This window comes from Pristiophorus japonicus, chromosome 1 (assembly GCF_044704955.1).
Source record: "Pristiophorus japonicus isolate sPriJap1 chromosome 1, sPriJap1.hap1, whole genome shotgun sequence".
Classification (NCBI taxonomy): domain Eukaryota; kingdom Metazoa; phylum Chordata; class Chondrichthyes; family Pristiophoridae; genus Pristiophorus; species Pristiophorus japonicus.
Genome location: NC_091977.1, coordinates 277,623,098 through 277,642,751, shown reverse-complemented (window position 1 = coordinate 277,642,751; position 19,654 = coordinate 277,623,098). Strand labels below are relative to the sequence as shown.

The following is a 19,654-nucleotide window of genomic DNA, read 5'->3' as shown; positions in this document are numbered from 1 at the left end:
AATTTAGAATTCAGTAGAGGAGGACAAAGGGTGTAATTAAGAGGGAGAAAATAGAGTATGAGAGGAAGCTTGCCGGGAACATAAAAACTGACTGCAAAAGCGTCCATGGATATGTGAAGAGAAAAAGATTAGTGAAAACAAACATAGGTCCCTTGCAGTCAGATTTAGGTGAATTTATAATGGGGAACAAAAAAATGGCAGACCAGTTGAACAAATACTTTGGTTCTGTCTTCACGAAGGAAGACACAAATAACCTTCCAGAAATACGAGGGGCTGAGGGTCTCGTGAGAAGGAGGAACTGAAGGAAATCCTTATTAGGCAGGAAATTGTGTTGGGGATATTGATGGGACTAAAGGCCGATAAATCCCCAGGGCCTGATAGTCTGCATCCCAGAGTACTTAAGGAAGTGGCCCTAGAAATAGTGGATGCATTGGGGATCATTTTCCAACAGTCTATCGACTCTATATCAGTTCCTATGGACTGGAGGGTAGCTAATGTAGCATCCACTTTTAAAAAAAGGAGGGAGAGGGAAAATGGATAATTATAGACTGGTTACCCTGACATCAGTAGTGGGGAAAATGTTGCAATCAGTTATTAAAGATGAAACAGCAGCACATTTGGAAAGCAGTGACAGGATCAGTCCAAGTCAGCATGGATTTATGAAAGGGAAATCAAGCTTGACAAATCTTCTGGAATTTTTTGAGGATGTAACTAGTGGAATGGACAAGGGAGAACCAGTGTATGTGGTGTATTTGGACTTTCAAAAGGTTTTTGACAAGGTCCCACACAAGAGATTGGTGTGCAAAATTAAAGCACATGGTATTCGGGGTAATGTACTGACGTGGATAGAGAACTGGTTGTCAAACAGGAAGCAGAGAGTCGGGATAAAGGGTCCTTTTCAAAATGGCAGGCAGTGACTAGTGGGGTGCCGCTGGGCTCAGTGCTGGGACCCCAGCTATTTACAATATACATTAATGATTTAGATGAAGGAATTACGTATAATATCTCCAAGTTTGCAGATGACACTAAACTGGGTGGGGGTGTGAGCTGTGAGGAGGACACTAAGAGGCTGCAGGGTGACTTGGACAAGTTAGTTGAGTGGGCAAATGCATGGCACATGCAGTATAATGTGGATAAATGTGAGGTTATCCATTTTGGGGGCAAAAACAGGAAGGCAGAATATTTACTGAATGGCGGCAGATTAGGAAAGGGAAATCATACTTGACAAATCTGGAATTTTTTGAAGATGTAACTAGTGGAATGGACAAGGGAGAACCAGTGGATGTGGTGTATTTGGACTTTCAAAAGGCTTTTGACAAGAACCCACATAAGAGATTGGTGTGCAAAATTAAAGCACATGGTATTGGGGGTAATGTACTGACGTGGATAGGAAAAAGGGATGTGCAGCGAGATCTGGATGTCATGGTACATCAGTCATTGAAAGTTGGCATGCAGGTACATAGGGCGGTGAAGAAGGCAAATGGTATGTTGGCCTTCATAGCGATGGGATTTGAGTATGGAGCAGGGAGGTCTTACTGCAGTTGTACAGGGCCATGTTGAGGCCTCAGCTGGAATATTGTGTTCCGTTTTGGTCTCCTAATCTGAGGAAGGACGTTCTTGCTATTGAGGGAGTGCAGCAAAGGTTCACCAGACTGATTCCTGGGATGAGGAGAGACTGGATCGACTGGGCCTGTATTCACTGGAGTTTAGAAGAATGAGAGGGGATCTCATCGAAACATATAAAATTCTGACGGCACTGGACAGATTAGATGCGGAAAGAATCTTCCCGATGTTGAGGAAGTCCAGAACCAGGGGACACAGTCTAAGGATAAGGGGTAAGCCATTTAGGAATGAGATGAGGAGAAACTTCTTCACCCAGAGAGTTGTTAACCTCTGGAATTCCCTGCCGCAGAGAGATGTTGATGCCAGTTCATTGGGTATATTCAAGAGGGAGTTAGATAAGGCCCTTACGGCTAAAGGGATGAAGGGATATGGAGAGAAAGCAGGAAAAGGGTACTGAGGGAATGATCGGCCATGATCCTATTGAATGTTGCAGCCTACTCCACTTATTTTCTATGTTTCTATGTTATAAGTTTTTTTTAGTTGTTACTGGGATGTGTGCGTTGCTGGAACGTCTAGCATTTATTGCCCATCCCTAATTGCCCTTGAGAAGATGGTAGTGAGCAACCTTCTTGAACTGCTGCAGCCCGTGCGGTGAAGGAAAACCCACAGTGCTGTTCGGGAGGGAGTTCCAGGATTTTGACCCAGTGATAATGAAGGAATGGCAACATATTTGCAAGTCAGGATGGAGGGGACTGTGGCGGTGGTAGTGTTCCCATGCGCCTGCGGTCCTTGTTCTTCTCGGTGGTAGAGGTCGCGGGTTTGGGAGGTGCAACTGAAGAGGCCTTTGCGAGTTGCTGCCGTGCATCTTATAGATGGTACACACTGCAGCCACGGTGCGCCGGTGGTGGAGAGAGTGAATGTTGAAGGCGGTAGATGGGGTGTCAATCAAGCTGACAGATAGCTGTTACACAATGGGGCCGAAATTGCCTTCCGTCAAGTTTGGGGCAGATAATTAGATTTCTCTGGTGAATTGCTGCCCCAATCGATGGGAGGGAGAATAGAGGAAAATTGCCCTCTTTTGTTTTGAAAATCATCGAGGACTCAGAGGGGCGGAAGCGAGTTGGGGACAAAATGCGGGCAGTGTCATCGCACTGATGCTTAGCTATGTCCCTCCTTCACTTAAAGGGGAAGGACGCTGCGAGGCTATGTGGAGCCAACTGGGCCACCAGGGAGGGCTTCGGCCGGGCCAACGTGCCAGCACCCAAGAGGGGGTGTCAGGTTGCCTGTTGGCGGCCTGGCCGAATACATGGCCGCCGTTGTCGGGCCGGCTGCAGAGTCAGCCAACAATTAAAATAAAATGGCGGCCAGGGAGATGCGCCCTCTCCTTTAAAGGTGGACCCACCGGCCAGCCACTGGTAGCTTCCCACTGTGCGAAGCAGTTGGGGGCACCAACAAGCGGTCGATCGGCTGAGTGCAATGTTGCTTCCGGGCGGGGACCAGGTGGTGCGCGCTCTAATAACGTCGCTACCGCCGTTCACACAGGAGCGGGACCGATACCTTCTCCGCCTCAAAAACTTAGGAGAGCAATGTCCCGATTGTCGGAGAGTCTGTCCCGTTACCGCGCTCTTCAAAAAAAAAGTGACTATTCGGCCCCAATGTCTTTTGATTGAGGTTTTCATGACTTTTGATTTGAATCTAACATATTTAATCAGAAATTGCTGAGGATTAACACAAGGATGACCAAAAGCATGATAATTTGATTTTGTTTCCACTGCTGTGGTAAAAACACTCACAGATCTTGTTCTGATCACTATCATTCCCAAATGGCTTCTTCCCTTGGCATTTCTGTCCTATTCAGTCCTGTTGAGCAGACTGAATCAGGTCTCCCAATGAACAACAACAGGCTTTCTACAGTTTCCATTATCTGTGCATATTGTATGAAAGAACAGAGCAATTTGTCATGGTCCTAAATAGAGTAGACAATTTTCCGAGGCCAGCAACCACTCAGGAAATCCTTTTGAGATGGATTTATTGTGCATATTTCATTAGGAATCCATCTTTACAAGATAAGAACTCTGTTTCCTCTGAAATGGTGTTTAGACAAATTGAAGGCCTCTGATGCTGATAAGCAACCATCTGATTTAACAAGCCACCATCGGCGGCCATGTCCTGAAATCACTTGCACAATAGCCGCAGCAATAACAAGAGTTTGCATTTTCATAGCTTCTTTAATAAAAGCAATGTCCCAAGGCATTGGGGAAGAGTGACCATAATATAGTAGAATTCTTTATTAAGATGGAGAGTGACACAGTTAATTCAGAAACTATGGTCCTGAACGTAAGAAAAGCTAACTTCGACGGCATGAGGCATGAATTGGCTAGAATACACTGGCAAATGATACTTAAAGGGTTGACAGTGGATCGGCAATGGCAAACATTTATAGATCACATGGATAAACTTCAACAGTTGTACGTCCATGTCTGGAGTAAAAATAAAACGGGGAAGGTGGCTCAACTGTGGCTAACAAGGGAAATTAAGGATAGTGTTAGATCCAAGGAAGAGGCACATAAATTGGCTAGAAAAAGCAGCAAACCTGAGGACTGGGAGAAATTTAGAATTCAGCAGAGGAGGACAAAGGGTTTAATTAGGAGAGGGAAAATAGTGTGCAAGAGAAAGCTTGCCGGGAACATGAAAACTGACTGCAAAAGCTTCTATAGATATGTGAAGGGGAAAAGATGAGTGAAGACAAACGTAGGTCCCTTGCAGTCGGACTCAGGTGAATTTATAATGGGGAACAAAGAAATGGCAGACCAATTGAACAAATATTTTGGTTCTGTCTTCATGAAGGAAGACACAAATAACCTTCCGGATGTACTAGGGGACCGAGGGTCTAGTGAGAAGGAGGAACTGAAGGATATCCTTATTAGGCTGGAAATTGTGTTCAGGAAATTGATGGGATTGGAGGCCGATAAATCCCTGGGGCCTGATTGTCTGTATCCCAGAGTACTTAAGGAAGTGGCCCTAGAAATAGTGGATGCATTGGTGATTATTTTCCAACAGTCCATTGACTCTGGATCAGTTCCTATGGACTGGAGGGTAGCTAATGTAACACCACTTTTTTAAAAAGGAGGGAGAGAGAAGGCGGGTAATTATAGACCGGTTAGCCTGACATCAGTAGTGGGGAAAATGTTGGAATCAATTATTAAGGATGAAATAGCAGCGCATTTGGAAAGCAGTGACAGGATCAGTCCAAGTCAGCATGGATTTCTGAAAGGGAAATCATGCTTGACAATCTTCTGGAATTTCTTGAGGATGCAACTAGTAGAGTGGACAAGGGAGAACCAGTGGATGTGGTGTATTTGGACTTTCAAAAGGACTTTGGCAAGGTCCCACATAAGAGATTGGTGCGCAAAATCAAAGCACATGGTATTGGGGGTAATGCTTACTGGTGTGGATAGAGAATTGGTTGGCAGACAGGAAGCAGAGAGTTGGGATAAACGGGTCCTTTTCGGAATGGGAGGCAGTGACTAGTGTAGTGTCTCAGGGCTCAGTGCTGGAACCTCAGCTCTTTACAATATACATTAATGATTTGGATGAAGGAAATTAGTGTAATATCTCGAAGACTGCAGATGACACTAAACTGAGTGGCGGTGTGAGCTATGTGGAGGATGCTAAGAGGCTGCAGGGTGATTTGGACAGGTTAGTTGAGTGGGGAAATGCATGGCAGATGCAGTATAATGTGGATAAATGTGAGGTTTTCCACTTTGGTGGCAAAAACACAAAGGCAGAATATTATCTGAATTGCGGCAGATTAGCAAAAGGGGAGGTGCAACATGACCTGGTGTCATGGTTCATCAGTCATTGAAAGTTGGCATGCAGGTACAGCAGGCGGTGAAGAAGGCAAATGGCATGTTGGCCTTCATTGCTAGGGGATTTGAGTATAGGAGCAGGGAGGTCTTACTGCAGTTGTACAGGGCCTTGGTGAGGCCTCACCTGGAAAATTGTGTTAAGTTTTGGTCTTCTAATCTGAGGAAGGACGTTCTTGCTATTGAGGGAGTGCAGCGAAGGTTCACCAGACTGATTCCAGGGATGGCTGAACTGACATATAAAGAGAGTCTGGATCAACTGGGACTTTATCCACTGGAGTTTAGAAGGATGAGAGGGGATCTCATAGAAACGCATAAATTTCTGATGGGACGGGACAGGTTAAATGCGGGAAGAATGTTCCCGATGTTGGGGAAGTCCAGAACCAGGGGACACAGTCTTAGGATACTGGGTAGGCCATTTCGGACTGAGATGAGGAGAAACTTCTTCACTCAGAGAGTTGTTAACCTGTGGAATTCCCTGCCGCAGAGAGTTGTTGATGCCAGTTCATTGGATATATTCAAGAGGGAGTTAGATATGGCCCTTACTGCTAAAGGGATCAAGGGGTATGGAGAGAAAGCAGGAAAGGGGTATTGAGGTGAATGATCAGCCATGATTTTGTTGAATGGTGGTGCAGGCTCGAAGGGCAGAATGGCCTACTCCTGCACCTATTTTCTATGTTTCTATAAGTAGGTTTAAGGAAACGGATGCCAAACCGGGAAAGGAGTGATTGGGAGGGTAACGGAAATCTTGACCATCACTCCACCTTTGGTGGCGTGCCTTTAGCTGTCCTAAGCTCTGAAATTTCCTCCCCAAAGCTCCGCCTCTCCACGTCTCTCCTCCTTTAAGACGCTGCTTAAAACCTACCTCTGTAACTAACATCTGTCTTAATGTATCCTTCTTTGGCTCCTTGTCATCCTATGACTGTGACAATTGTAAACTATCCCTCCTTGTTGCTCTCACCCTGTCTGCAGCCTTTGACACTGTTGACCACACCATCCTCCTCCAATGTGTCTCTACCGTCATCCTGTTGGGTGGGACTACACTCACCTGGTTCCATTCCTACCTATCCAGTAATAGCCAGAGAATCACCTGACAATCCTCCTCAGAACCACGTGAACTCCAAAACTCTGCTGCCTGTGTCCTAACTCGCACCAAGTCCCGCTCACCCATCACCCCTGTGCTTGTTGACCTACATTGGCTCCCAGTTAAGCAATGCCTCGATTTCAATATGCTCATCCTTGTTTTCAAATCCCTCCATGGCTTCGTCCCTCCTTATCTCTCAAATCTCCTCCAGCCCCACAACCCTCCGAGCTGCATGCGCTCCCCAAATTCTGCCCTCTTGAGCATCCCTGATTATAATTGCTCAACTATTGACGACCATGACTTCAGCTGTCAAGGCCTTAATTCTCTCCCTAAACATCTCCGCCTGTCTACCTCTCTTTCCTCCTTTAAGACATTCCTTAAAACCTAACTCTTTGACCAAGCTTTATGCCCTAATATCTCCTTGTGCGGCTCGGTATCATATTTTGTTTGATGACACTCTTGTGTAGCACCTTCAGACACTGTACTACTTTAAAGGTGTCATATAAATACAAGTTGTTGTTGTGAATTTTTGTCTGATTTGGCTCCTGTGAAGCAGGAGTTTTCTACATTATCATCATCATAGGCGGTCCCTCGAAACGAGGATGATTTGCTTTCACGCCAGAAAAGGCTGAGTTCACAGGTGTTTCAAATGAAGGACCTCCTCAAGGGTGGAAGATGCCTGTGCGTGGATTTTTTTAACCTGTGGTGGCCATGGCACACCAGCCACCACACGGGCTTGACAGAGCTAGGTCTTAGTCCAGTGGCAAGGATTACCCAGGACAACTGGAGACCAGCTCTGCTGCACGGACCTAGTGCACACACGTATCGCAGTGTTGGCTGGCCCGTGCTGCCCCTGGGCCCCTGGCCCCGAACTCACGCCTCCCCTGGGCCGCGATCACATCCCTCCACAATCTCTCACCGCCCCTTCGCCCCGACCTCGCCGCTCCTGCTGTACCTGCCCACGCTCCAATCACCGACCTGGACCTTGATGATGTCACCCTTCGCTGCCATCGCCCTCCTGCACCAGCTCGCGCTGCTCCCTGGAGTGGTAGGCCTCCACGCTGCTCCCGGGCATTATAGGTGCAATATGAATGAAATTATTGTTGCTGTTGTTGTTGAAGTGTCAGACTAGAATACGTGCTCATGTCCTAGAATGGGGCTTGAACTGACAACCTTCTGTCTCTGAGGCAAGAGTACCACTGAACCAAGTCTGACACGGAACACACCAATGGGTTTCCAATGCCTTACAGTTCCTCTAGGCAAGTTGGTGCATGACAATTATCAACAAATCAGGAAGAATGCAAATTCTTTTAAAAATGAACTTGAAATTTTCCAAAAGTGCTGCAAACACAAGGATGCACTCAGCTCAATATTCTTTTGGACGACCTGAGCTGAAAGAGGAAGAGTCAATGATGGGAGTAGTCAATAGGCCCCCTAACAGTAGCTACACTATAGGACAACGTATACATCAAGAAATAATGGAGGCTTGTAAGAAAGATACTGCAATAATCATGGGTGATTTTAATCTTCATTTAAATTGGACAAATCAAATGGCCAAAGATAGCCTTGAGGAAGAGTTCATAGAGTGTATTTTGGGTGGTTTCTTGGAATAATATGTTGTAGAGCCAACTAGGGAGCAGGCTATATTACATCTGGTAATGTGTAATGAGATAGGATTAATTAATGATCTCATAGTAAAGGAGCCCCTAGGGAAGAGTGATCATAGCATGTTAGAATTTCAAATTCAGTTTGAGGGCGAGAAACTTCGGTCTCAAACTAGTGTCCTGAACTTAAATAATAGCAATTACAAAGGTATGAAGATAGATTTGGCTAAAGTGGTCTGGGAAAATAAATGAAAGGTTAAGATGGGAGATAAGCAGTGACAGACATTTAAGGAGATAATTCATAACTCTCAGCAAAGATATATTCCAGTGAGAAAGAAAGACTCTAAGAAAAGGATGAACCATCGTGGCTAACTAAGGAAGATAAGGATGGTATCAAATTGAAAACAAAGGTATACAATGTAGCAAAGATTAGTGGTAGGCCAGAGGATTGGGAAATTTTTAGAAACCAGCAAAGGACGACTAAAAAAATAATAAAGAGAGAGAAGATAGATTATGAGAGGAAACTAGCAAGAATTATAAAAACAGACAGAGCTTCTACAGGTATATAAAAAGGAAGACAGTAGCTAAAGTAAATGTTTGTCCCTTGGAGGATGAGATTGGGGAATTAATAATAGGAAACGGAATTGGCAGAGACTTTGAATAAATATTTTGTATTGGTCTTCACGGTAGAAGATCCAATAATAATAGATAATCAAGGGGCTTTTTGGGAAGGGGGAACTTAAAGTAATCACTATCACTAGAGAAAAAGTACTAGGCAAACTAATGGGTCTAAAGGTGGACAAGTCCCCTGGAACTGATGGCCTGTTTCCTAGGGTGGCTATAGCGATAGTGGATGCATTGGTTGTAATCTACCAAAATTCCCTGGATTTTGGAGAGGTCCCAGCAGATTGGAAAACCGCAAATGTAACGCCCCTATTCAAGAATGGAGGGAGACAGAAAGCAGGAAACTATAGACCAGTTAGCCTAACATCTGTCATTGGGAAAATGCTGGAGTCAATGATTAAGGAGTAGTAGCACGATATTTAGCAAAGCACAATACAGTCAAACAGAATCAGCATGGTTTTATGAAAGGGAAATCATTTTTGACAAATTTGCAAGAATTCTTTGATGATGTAACAAGCAGGGTGGATAAAGGGGAACCAATGAATGCATTTGGATTTCCAGAAGGCATTCGATAAGGTGCTTCATAAAAGGTTACTGCACAAGATAAGAGCTCATGGGGTTGGGGGTAATATATTAGCATGGATAGAGGATTGGCTAATTAATAGACAACAGAGAGTCGGGATAAATGGATCATTTTCAGGTCGGTAAACTGTAACTAGTGGGGTGCCCAGGGATCAGTGTTGAGGCCAGATCGATATAAATGACTTGGATGAAGGGACTGAGTGTAATGTAGCCAAATTTTCTGATGATACAAAGATAGGTGGGAAAGCAAGTTGTGAAGAGTTTATAAACAATCGGAAAAGGGATATGGATAGGTTAAGTGAGTAGGCAAACATTTGGCAGATGGATTATAATGAGGGAAAATGTGAGGTTATCCACTTTGGTCGGAAGAATAAAAAAGCAAAGTCTTATTTAAATGGTGAGAGACTACAAAATGCTGCAGTTCAGAGGGATCTGGGGGTCCTTGGTCCTCGGTCAGCAGCCCTGAAGGTTAAATATAAACCCATGAAGAATGAACAATGGCGGAAAGGTAAAGAGCACCAAGCCCAGCCAGTCCGTCCCACACAACTGCGATACCCTTTACACTGAAACATTCCACACTCCATCCCAACCGGATCTGGCAAAAACCAGGTAAAAACCCAGGCCAATTGGGGAAAAAAAAATCTGGGAAAACTCCTCTCCGACCCATCCAGGCGATCGAAACTAGTCCAGGAAATCACTCTGGCCGTATTCGATTCCCTGCAGTATTTATCATCGTATCTGCACCAGCTATCCAGTCGAATCCCAATTACCAGCTCTAGGTCCATAACCCTGCAGGTTACGGCACTTTAAGTGCCCATCCAAGCACCTTTTTAAAAGTGGTGAGGGTTTCTGCATCCACCACCCTTCCAGGCTGTGAGTTCCAGACCCCCACAACTCTTTTGGTTGGTTGGAAACAATAAATAAACAGTTAGATCAAGTGCCCCCCAATCTGGGGGTCACTCCAAACATTTTTCAAGGCCCTTTTTTGTTATTTTTGGGAGGGTTTTTTGTATTTTTTTGGGGGCACTAAAACCATAATTTACAAGTGCCCCCTATAAAAGGGGAGGGGGACACTAAAACTGGCAATTAAAACAAATTAAACTTTAAAACATATAAAATCAAATTAAAATTTGGTTGCCGGGGGTAATAATGCACTCCAGTCCCTCCGGTGCCCACCTCTCACAGAAGGCCGCGAGCATATCGGTGGACAATGCGTTCTCCATCTCTAGGGACACCCTGGCCCGGATGTACGCACAGAAGAGAGGCAGGCAGTCGGACTGAACGACCCCCTCGACCACCCGCTGCCTGGACCGGCTGATGGCACCCTTGGCCGTGACCAGGAGCAGTCCTACGAGGAGGCCCTCGGACCTACCCGCTCCCTTCCACACAGGGTGCCCAAAGATCAGGAGAGTGGGACTGAAGTACAGCCAGAATTTCAGGAGCAGCCCCTTTAAATAATAAAACAGGGGCTGCAACCTCGCACATTCTATAAAAACATGGAACACGGACTCTTCCAGACCGCAGAAATTGCAGGCGGCCTGGGAGCCCGTGAACCGGCTTAAAAATTTATTGCACAGGACTGCTCCGTGCACCACCCTCCAGGCCAAGTCCCCGATAAATAGTGGGAGGACTCCCGCGTAGAGTGCACTCCATCGGGGACCCCCGCCTCCTCCGGACGGCAAGATGGTACGCCATGGCGTGTCCGGACGGCAGGCGAGGATGGCAAGGTTGAGAGTGTGCAGGAGCAGCCCGTACAGGAACCCCTCCGCGCAGAACTGAAAGACACGGAGGGGATTTCCCCGAGGCGGCTCAAGTTGTGAGGCGCCGGCTCCCAAGGGAGGTTTCGGGGTTTGGCGTTGATGAGGAATTCCATCCGGATGGGGGTCAGTTCAGACGGGATCTCCCCACGTGCTTGAGCCTCCTCGACGTACCTAACGGAGTCAGGGCCCAGCGCTGTTTTTAGCGGCTCGATGGCATCGGCCGCGCGGCGGACGTCGGCCCAATTTAGGCGCCGTGCCAGCATGTCTGGCGCCATCCAGCCCGCTCCTCCGCCATCGAGTAGGTCCCTGACCCTGGTCACCTCACCAGCCACAGCCCTCTCGTCCGCTTGCCACCTAAAACCTCGGTCGTGGAGGTACGGATTCCTGAGCAGTGGCTCCTGCAGGACAGCCGCCACTCCAGCCGGTGGAGAGCTGCGCTTGGTGGAGACTTTGTTCCAGACCCTGATGAATTCCTGGTAAAAGACGGGTAGCCCCTGGATGGCGGTCCTGACGCCCCCCAGGCTCACAAACAGGAGTTGCGTGTCGTAATTGAGGCTGTACTGCTGCTGGAAGAAATACGTCGCCAGCGCACACCACCTAGGAGGGGGCTCGACGTAAAGGTATCTCTGCAGGGTCTGAAGACGGAAAGTCGCTAGCTGGGTGCTGACGCACACCAACGCCTGACCGCCCTCCCTAAGTAGGAGCCGCAGAGACCCAGTGCTTCCTGTTGTTCCAGAAAAAGTCCACCAGCTTCTTCTGTATCGTGGCAACAAATGCAGGGGAAGGGGTCAAAGTGACCAGCCGGTACCACAGCATAGCAGCCACCAGCTGGTTTATGACTAGCGCTCGACCCCTGTAGGACTCCAGACCCCCACAACCCTCTGCATGAAGAAGCTCTGCCTCAAATCCCCTCTGAACCTTCCACCAACCACCTTAAAACTATATCCCCTCGTAATAGACCTCTCCATCAATGGAAATAGGCCCTTGCTATCCACTATATCCAGGCCCCTCAAAATTTTATACATCTGGATGAGGTCTTCTCTCAACCTCCTCTGTTCCAATGTGTCCTCATAACTAGGATTCTCCATTCCAGGCAGCATCCTAGTAAATCTCCTCTGCATCCTCTCTAGTGCAATCACGTCCTTCGTATAATATGGCGACCAGAACTGCATGCAGTACTCCAGCTGTGGCCTAACCAGAGTATTATATAATTTAAACATAACCTCCCTGCTCTTGTATTCTATGCCTCGGCCAATAAAGGCAAGCATTCCGTATGCCTTCTTAACCACCTTATCCACCTGGCCTGCTACTTTCAGGGATCTGTGGACAAACACTCCTTTGTTCATCTACACTTTTAAGTGGCCAAACACTTAATGTGTATACCCTTTCCTGATTAGCCCTCCCAAAGTGCATTACCTCACACTTCTCTGAATTAAATTCCAGTTGCCACTGCTCTGCCCACCTGACCAGTAGATTGATATCCTCCTACATTCCATGACTTTCCACTTCATTATCAACCACACAGCCAATTTTAGTGTAATTTGCAAACTTCTTAATCATACTCCCTATATTCAAATCTAAATTATTGGTATATACCACAAAAAGCAAGGGACCCAGACCCTGTGGAACCCCACTGGAAACATCCTTCCAGTCACAAAAACATCGATCAACTATTCCCTTTGCTTCCTACCTCAAAGCCAATTTTGGATCCAACTAGCCACTTTGCCCTGAATCCCATGGGCTTTAACCTTCATGACTAGTCTACCATGTGGGACAGTATCAAAAGCTTTGCTAAAGTCCATATACCCTCATCGACCCCGCTCAAAAATTTCAATCAGTTTAGTAAAACACGATCTTCCATTAACAAATCCGTGCTGACTGTCCCTAATTAATCCTTGCCTTTCCAAATGTAAATTTATCCCGTCTTTCAGGATTTTTTCCAATAATTTTCCTATTATGTCTGTAGTGTACTTATGACTGACTCCACAAGGCAATGTGTTGTACTCAAACTGTAGTGACCTTGGTCCTTTATTCGTAACTCCAGAGTGAGGCAGCCGCATGGTGGCTCCCCATTTATACAGCCCCTGCCACCAGGGCAGGAAACCCCGGTCACCACCAGTTGCACCTTCGAGTGGTGCCAGCATGTATAAACACAGTGTAAACCTTATTGATTGTATATCAGGTAAACAAGGCTCCAGCTTATGCAACTATACAGTGACTACACAGAGAGTATATCTATAGTCTGCATATATAACATCACTCTTCCCCCATGTCCTTTGTGCCAATTACCTTTGCACTATGTGCTCTGGCTTAGCTCTCCCCAGACTTAAGTGCCAATAGCCCTTGGACCTTGGCTGTGCTTTGGCTTGGCTCTCCCTGTTAACCCCCAAGTCCTTTTTCCACAACGTTGGGTAGTGGTTACCGGTTTGGATGGTTCGATGATGTAGTGGAGGTTCCAGTGGGTTCTGGGTGTGATCCATGTGTGTGTACATGGCTATCCATTCCCCACCTCCCCCCCCCCACAGCGAGATCATGCAGCTGGTCCGTTGCATTAACATACAGGATCAGACACAGTGCAAGTACAAAGAAAGGAAGAAAAAAACTTTTTTTTTACAGTTTGTATCATGACACCTTGATTCAGTGATTTACATTCGTCACGTTTTACAGTCATGCGCCAGGATTGGGTAGATTGCATTCATGGTTCAGTCATGGTCAGTACTGAGGTAGCAGTACAGGTATGCGAGGACACTAGTTCCAGAGCAACCGGATAGAGTCCTAGTCGTCTGATGGCGGCACTGTGCCCCCTGCTAGTGGGGTGGGCTTGGTTCGCTCACCTAGCCAGGACTCAGGACCTTTGCCGTTGCCTAGTGGTGGGCAGAGCCACAGATGTGTGTGACCTCCCTGTCCTCCTTTGAGGGCTGCAGAGTCTTCTGCCTGCTCCCTAACGGTGTTGGGAACCTGGCTGTTCCAGGTCCTGTTTAGGGAACTTGTTGGTTCTGACCTTTCACTCCCGGACAGGGCCGAGGGAGTGACTGGGTCTGGGGGCTGCGCCGTCTTCACCCGAGTGGTGGGCAACAGCGGCCGACTGCGCGTATTGGCGACGTTTTAGTTTCCAGGTCCTTGGCAAATAGTGCCATCGGATGCCTGCAGCGTGGGATAGAACTGGGGCAGGGTATCAGGATCAGTGTCTTTACCCTCCCGAATTTTGAGAGTGTGCAGGAGCAGCCCGTACAGGAAACCCCTCCGCGCAGAACTGAAAGGCACGGAGGGGATTTCCCCGAGGCGACTCAAGTTGTGAGGCGCTGGCTCCCGAGGGAGGTTTCGGGGCTTGGCGCCGATGAGGAATTCTGTCCGGATGGGGGTCAGTTCGGACGGGATCGCCCCACGTGCTTGGGCCTCCTCGACACACCTAATGGAGTCAGGGCCCAGTGCTGTTTTTAGCGACTCGATGGCATCGGCCGTGTGGCGGACGTCGGCTCAGTTTAGGCGCCGTGCCAGCATGTCTGGCGCCATCCAGCCCGCTCCTCCGCCATCGAGCAGGTCCCTGACCCTAATCATCTCGCCAGCCACAGCCCTCTCGTCCGCCTGTCACCTAAAACCACGGTCGTGGAGGTACAGATTCCTGAGCAGCGGCTCCTGCAGGACAGTCACCACCCCAGACAGTGGAGAGCTGCACTTGGTGGCGACTCTGTTCTGGACGCTGATGAGTTCCTGGTAAAAGACAGGCAGCCCCTGCATGGCGGTCCTGAACAGCTCTACAACTCTTTTGTTGAGAACAAAACAAACATTAAATCAAGTTCCCCCTGATTAAAGGGGGACGGACATTCCAAAGAGTTTTCAAGTGCCCTTTTTTGTTTTTTTTTTGGGGGGGGGGGGCGGTTTTGTGGGTTTTTTTGTGGGGGTTTTTGGGCACTAAAACCACAAATTATACAAGTGCCCCCTGGCTAAAATGGGAGGGGGACACTAAAACCCAGCACAGTAAACAAATAAACTTTAAAACATATAAAATCAAATTAAAATTTGGTTGCCGGGGGTGATGATGCACTCCACTTCCTCCGGCGCTCACCTCTCACAGAAGGCCGCAGAGCATACCCTGGCTCGGATGTAACCGCAGAAGAAAGGCAGGCGGTCGGGCTGAACGACCCCCTCGACCGTCTGCTGCCTGGATCGACTGATGGCACCCTTGGTTATGCCCAGGAGCAGTCCTACGAGGACGCCTTCGGACCTACCTGCTCCCCTCCGCACATGGCGGTCCTGAACAGCTCTACAAACCAGTGAGCATCTTCACAGGTGCATAAGTTACACCTGGGGTTGAAGGAGGCAGCACTTAGTTGAGCCTTCAATCGACGGGGTGTTCGCAGGATAACCTCAAGGTGACTAAAATTCCTGCTTCACCTCTGTTCCCTGATGCCATTGGACTGCAGGAAGCAATATTACTAGAAAACTTGACTGAAATTTGTGAGTAAGCATGCCTAGAGATAGAAGGGACAGTGGGATTTTTCTTAAAAAGTGTCATACATACGGAAAAATGTTAACCTCTTTTTAGCAAGTGAACGGGATACTCATCGGGAGGCAGCCTGCTCCCTCTGTAAATATGCAGACCGGGCTCCGATAACCTCTTTGGAGCCCGACTCCAGCCTTAACCCGAGGTCTGGATGGAGAAACCATTGGGACCTCCTCGCCAGACCAAAGCCAATGGGAGGAGTAGGAACTGGTGCCAGAAGAGGCCCAGAAAGGTAAGTTTGTTTCAATTTCTTTAGATTTCATTGGGCCAGGAGCAGCAGGAGTGCTTCTCCGGGCTGCACACGGAAACCTTGAGCCTGCCCTTGACTGAAGCTTCCCTTCACTCCCCCGGCCACGAAGTCCCTCCGACTCCCTTCCTTAATGCCGGGGACTATTCTATTGGATTCCCAGTGGCGGGCTCCTGCTGACCCGCCAGGTAGCTCTTCTCGCTGGGTTTGGGTAGGAGACTGGCGCTGAGCGTGTGGATGAAAGTTGAGTTAAAATTTCCTGGGCCTCCTACTCCAGAGGTCCAGATGGCTTCCCGCCCCCTCGGCCTCAGCCACACCCATCCCACCCTCTATTAAAATCACCCCGAAATATCACCACCCATACAATATAAAAACTACAATGCTATGAGCAACACGTATACGGAAATCAGAAAATCGGTCACAGGATTTGATTTATAAGTGAACTTTTAAAAATAGGACTGAGTTCCTCTTTAAACAACCTTTTCGTCAATTATTTGTTCACGTATTTTTGGGGGGAATAAGTTGCGATTCTATCCTTGGCTACCTTCAATGACTGAAGAGTTTGGTTAATTTGTTTTACAGCATCGGCTAGGACGGGACATTCAGCGAGGGTCGGACAATATCTCCAACAAGTCGTCAGACAGCGATGTAAGCGATGTGTCCGCTGTGTCAAGGACGAGCAGTGCTTCGCGAATGAGCAGTACAAGTTACATGTCTGTGCAATCTGAGCACCCTCGAACAACCAGGAAGATCAGGTGAGACCCAGTGATGGTGATATCCTGTGCAGAGCACTGTTCTATGAATCGGTTTCACATTTAAGTAGTTTGATAAGTGAGATGGGATTTCCACGTTTTCATCTGAAATGAGTTTTGTGTTCAGAATGTTGTTTAAGATTATACAGCACTTGTGATATATTCTTTACAACTGCACAAACAAACACATACACAAGATGGCTCCAAAGGAACTTGTCATGTGACCTTACCACATGATCCTTTCTTGTATTTACATCCGCAGTTGCACAACCACACTAGTCCACTAGGTAGAGCATTATATTACACTACTGACATTTCAAGCTTGTAAAAATCTCAACATAATGACATCATTGCCAAATGTTGAGGTAAATTATGTTGCCTTGGGCACAGGCTGCTTACTGTGCAGTGGTCTTATTAGTGCAGCTGAGATCAGATAAGCCATAGCGCATGATAGAACATGCCTCAGCTACTTCAGTCACATAAACCAGTGGCTGACACTCTATCTGCGGTGCTCACCTGAAATGCAAATAAGCGAAATTTGGAAAAAGCAAAGCAGGTTCAATCAACATCTGAAAATCAGATGAATATTTCAGGTATATGCTTGACGTGATAACAAAGTCTCTTCCCTTAAAAATGAAACTATCTTTTTTTCTCTTTATAAGATATTGAGAGCTCTGCTCTATATTTCCACCATTTTCTGTATCTCCCCTTTAGATGTCACTCACTCATTGAGCAGTTTCTAAATCAAACCAGCCTTGCAGACAGTCTTCAGTAGGCAGACTTAAAAATAAATAGTGAAGCAGCACATTTTTCCAGTAAGTGTTTGCACGATGTATTGTCACAGGTTTCAAACATATGTAGAAGCCTTAATATGTTCCAAAAGCTTTCTGCTGGCTGAGGTAAACTGTTGACTAATTCGCACCTAGCCTAATTTAAGACATCTTTATTCCCTCCACACCCCTCCGTGACTTACTGATTTGTGCAAGTGATACCATTCTGTCATATCATTAGGAAGTCGGCCAGGGCAAGAGCCATTTTCATTTTTTTGCAGAGACCTGTGCTTTATCCCATTGATGACCCTGTGTTATAAACCTTCCCTGACACACGCCCGTGAAATTAGGAGGGAGGAGAGAGCTAGGATGGGAAGAGTTGCTCACATGCTGTGGAGAGCAATTCTTCTTCTTGAGGAGCATATTGTGGTTTTGCTGTGGACAGAGTAGATAAATCAATTACATGAAAAGCCATTCATTTGAGTAAACTACTAGTTCTAATACACATCAATGGTGCCTCACCAAACCTGGTACGCTCTACCTATATTATAATTCTCAGCTACAATAAATGTTACATGGATTGTAGGAAAGTACATTTTAAACAACTCATAAGTAACTCCTATTCCTGAATGTTAGTGACCACGTTGAAGTAAATGAGCTATTTCTTTACTGAAGTGCTGTGAATCAGTGGGATGATCTCAAGGTCCATCCACCCTTCCACTGGACACTGCTGCTCAGGTGGTGCTGTGACGTTCCCGCAAATTGTTTTTTTTGATTTTGTCTGTTAAATATTGACATTTTCTTGCTCCTTTACAATATTATTGAGCAGCCAACACTCACACACACAACACCACATAGGTTAAAAAAAAATGTTTCAGGATCAAAGCAAAATTAGAAATTTACAGATACATTTTCATCTTCACTTTGTGCATGCATCAACTGATGGAATAAAAATCGGTTGCTTTCAATATTGGGAGTGAGATGCGTTCCGCCAGATTACTGCCCTTTCGATATATTCAAAACTTTGCAGTAATATATCTAAAATGCAGATTGCTTAAATCTTTAATAAAAATAAGTTTATATTGATGAAAAATGAAGCCATTGAGGAGCTAAGGACCAATTCAAGTTAATAGTTGGTATATATTTTGTATATAACTACACATGTTCTTGTTGAAATACAAATTTATAAAGCCTGAGTAATATGACAATTAAAAAATAGGCTAATTTTTGGTTTTCTTCCTGGCTCGATCTGGTGTAGAAATACAATAGTGACTGCACTTCAGAATCATTCACTTAATCTATATTGTTGTTTGTGATTTTATACTTGTTAATGTTTCTTCATTGCTGCGCTTTCTGGTTATTTTCATTCTTAATGTGTTTAGCAATCTTTCATTCATTTAATTGTAACTAACTTCATTTTTTTTCTGTTTTGCATGCCTTCATTACTTTTGTGTTGTGACCTTCAGGAGGTCAAAAGCGTTAGAAGAAAAAAAAGAGGGAGGGGATGAAGGGGAGGAGGAAGAGGCAGAGTTGGAGGCAGATGCAGAGGTAGAGGAGGAAGAGGGGGGGAAGGAAGAAGAGGAGAGGGAAGAAATAACCCAAAATGAGGAAAAAGAGGAAAATGAGAACTTGGTTGAAGAAGATAAACCAAAGGAAGAGGATTGTGATCAAGACGATTGTGATCAAGAGGATTGTGAGCAAAAGGATTGTGAGCAAAAGGATTGTGAGCAAGAGGAATGTGAACAAGAAGAATGTGAGGAAGAGGAATGTGAGGAAGAGACAGGGACGAGACAAAGGAAAAAAGAGGATTTACAAAGGAGATACTCTGAAAATGACGTCAGGTAAAATCTAAGCAATCCCCCCTGATGTAGTTAGATACTCTTGTAGTTAATTCTAAAAGGATCCCCCCTCTTCCTCTGTGTGGACCTAGGCAGCTCCTTCCTGTGTGTGTGATAGTTAGGTGTTTCATTTAGTGACAAACTCTGAATCCCTATTGACTGTTATTGCCCGCTCTGCTTTTAGTCACATGCTGCAGTTGATATATGGATAGACAAATACTTTCCCCTGTGAAATGTAAGGTGATTATTGAAAATTTTGAATAATCGTGTTGTTTAATGTCCTGTTGCTAAAAAAAACATGAAACAGTTCAAAATTTACTTTTATAGGCCCGTGTAGATAACATTAAGAAATGTCACCAGATCTTAAATATATACAGGTACTTCGATCTATTTATCTTTTGTGGCAGAAATTCCATCATATCGCAACAAACCGCTTTCACCACCATTTTTTTAAGCTACC

The 19,654-nt window shown here is 46.0% G+C and overlaps 1 protein-coding gene across 1 annotated transcript in view; it reads left to right on the top strand.

Moving 5' to 3' along the window:
• Positions 1 to 19,654, top strand: part of rims2a (regulating synaptic membrane exocytosis 2a) — a 1,685,585-nt gene that overhangs the window by 1,298,845 nt on the left and 367,086 nt on the right. Inside the window, exon 30 of the mRNA XM_070888461.1 lies at positions 16,441 to 16,589. Within this exon, the coding sequence (XP_070744562.1) occupies positions 16,441 to 16,589 (149 nt within the window). The remainder of the gene's footprint in view (positions 1 to 16,440; positions 16,590 to 19,654) is intronic.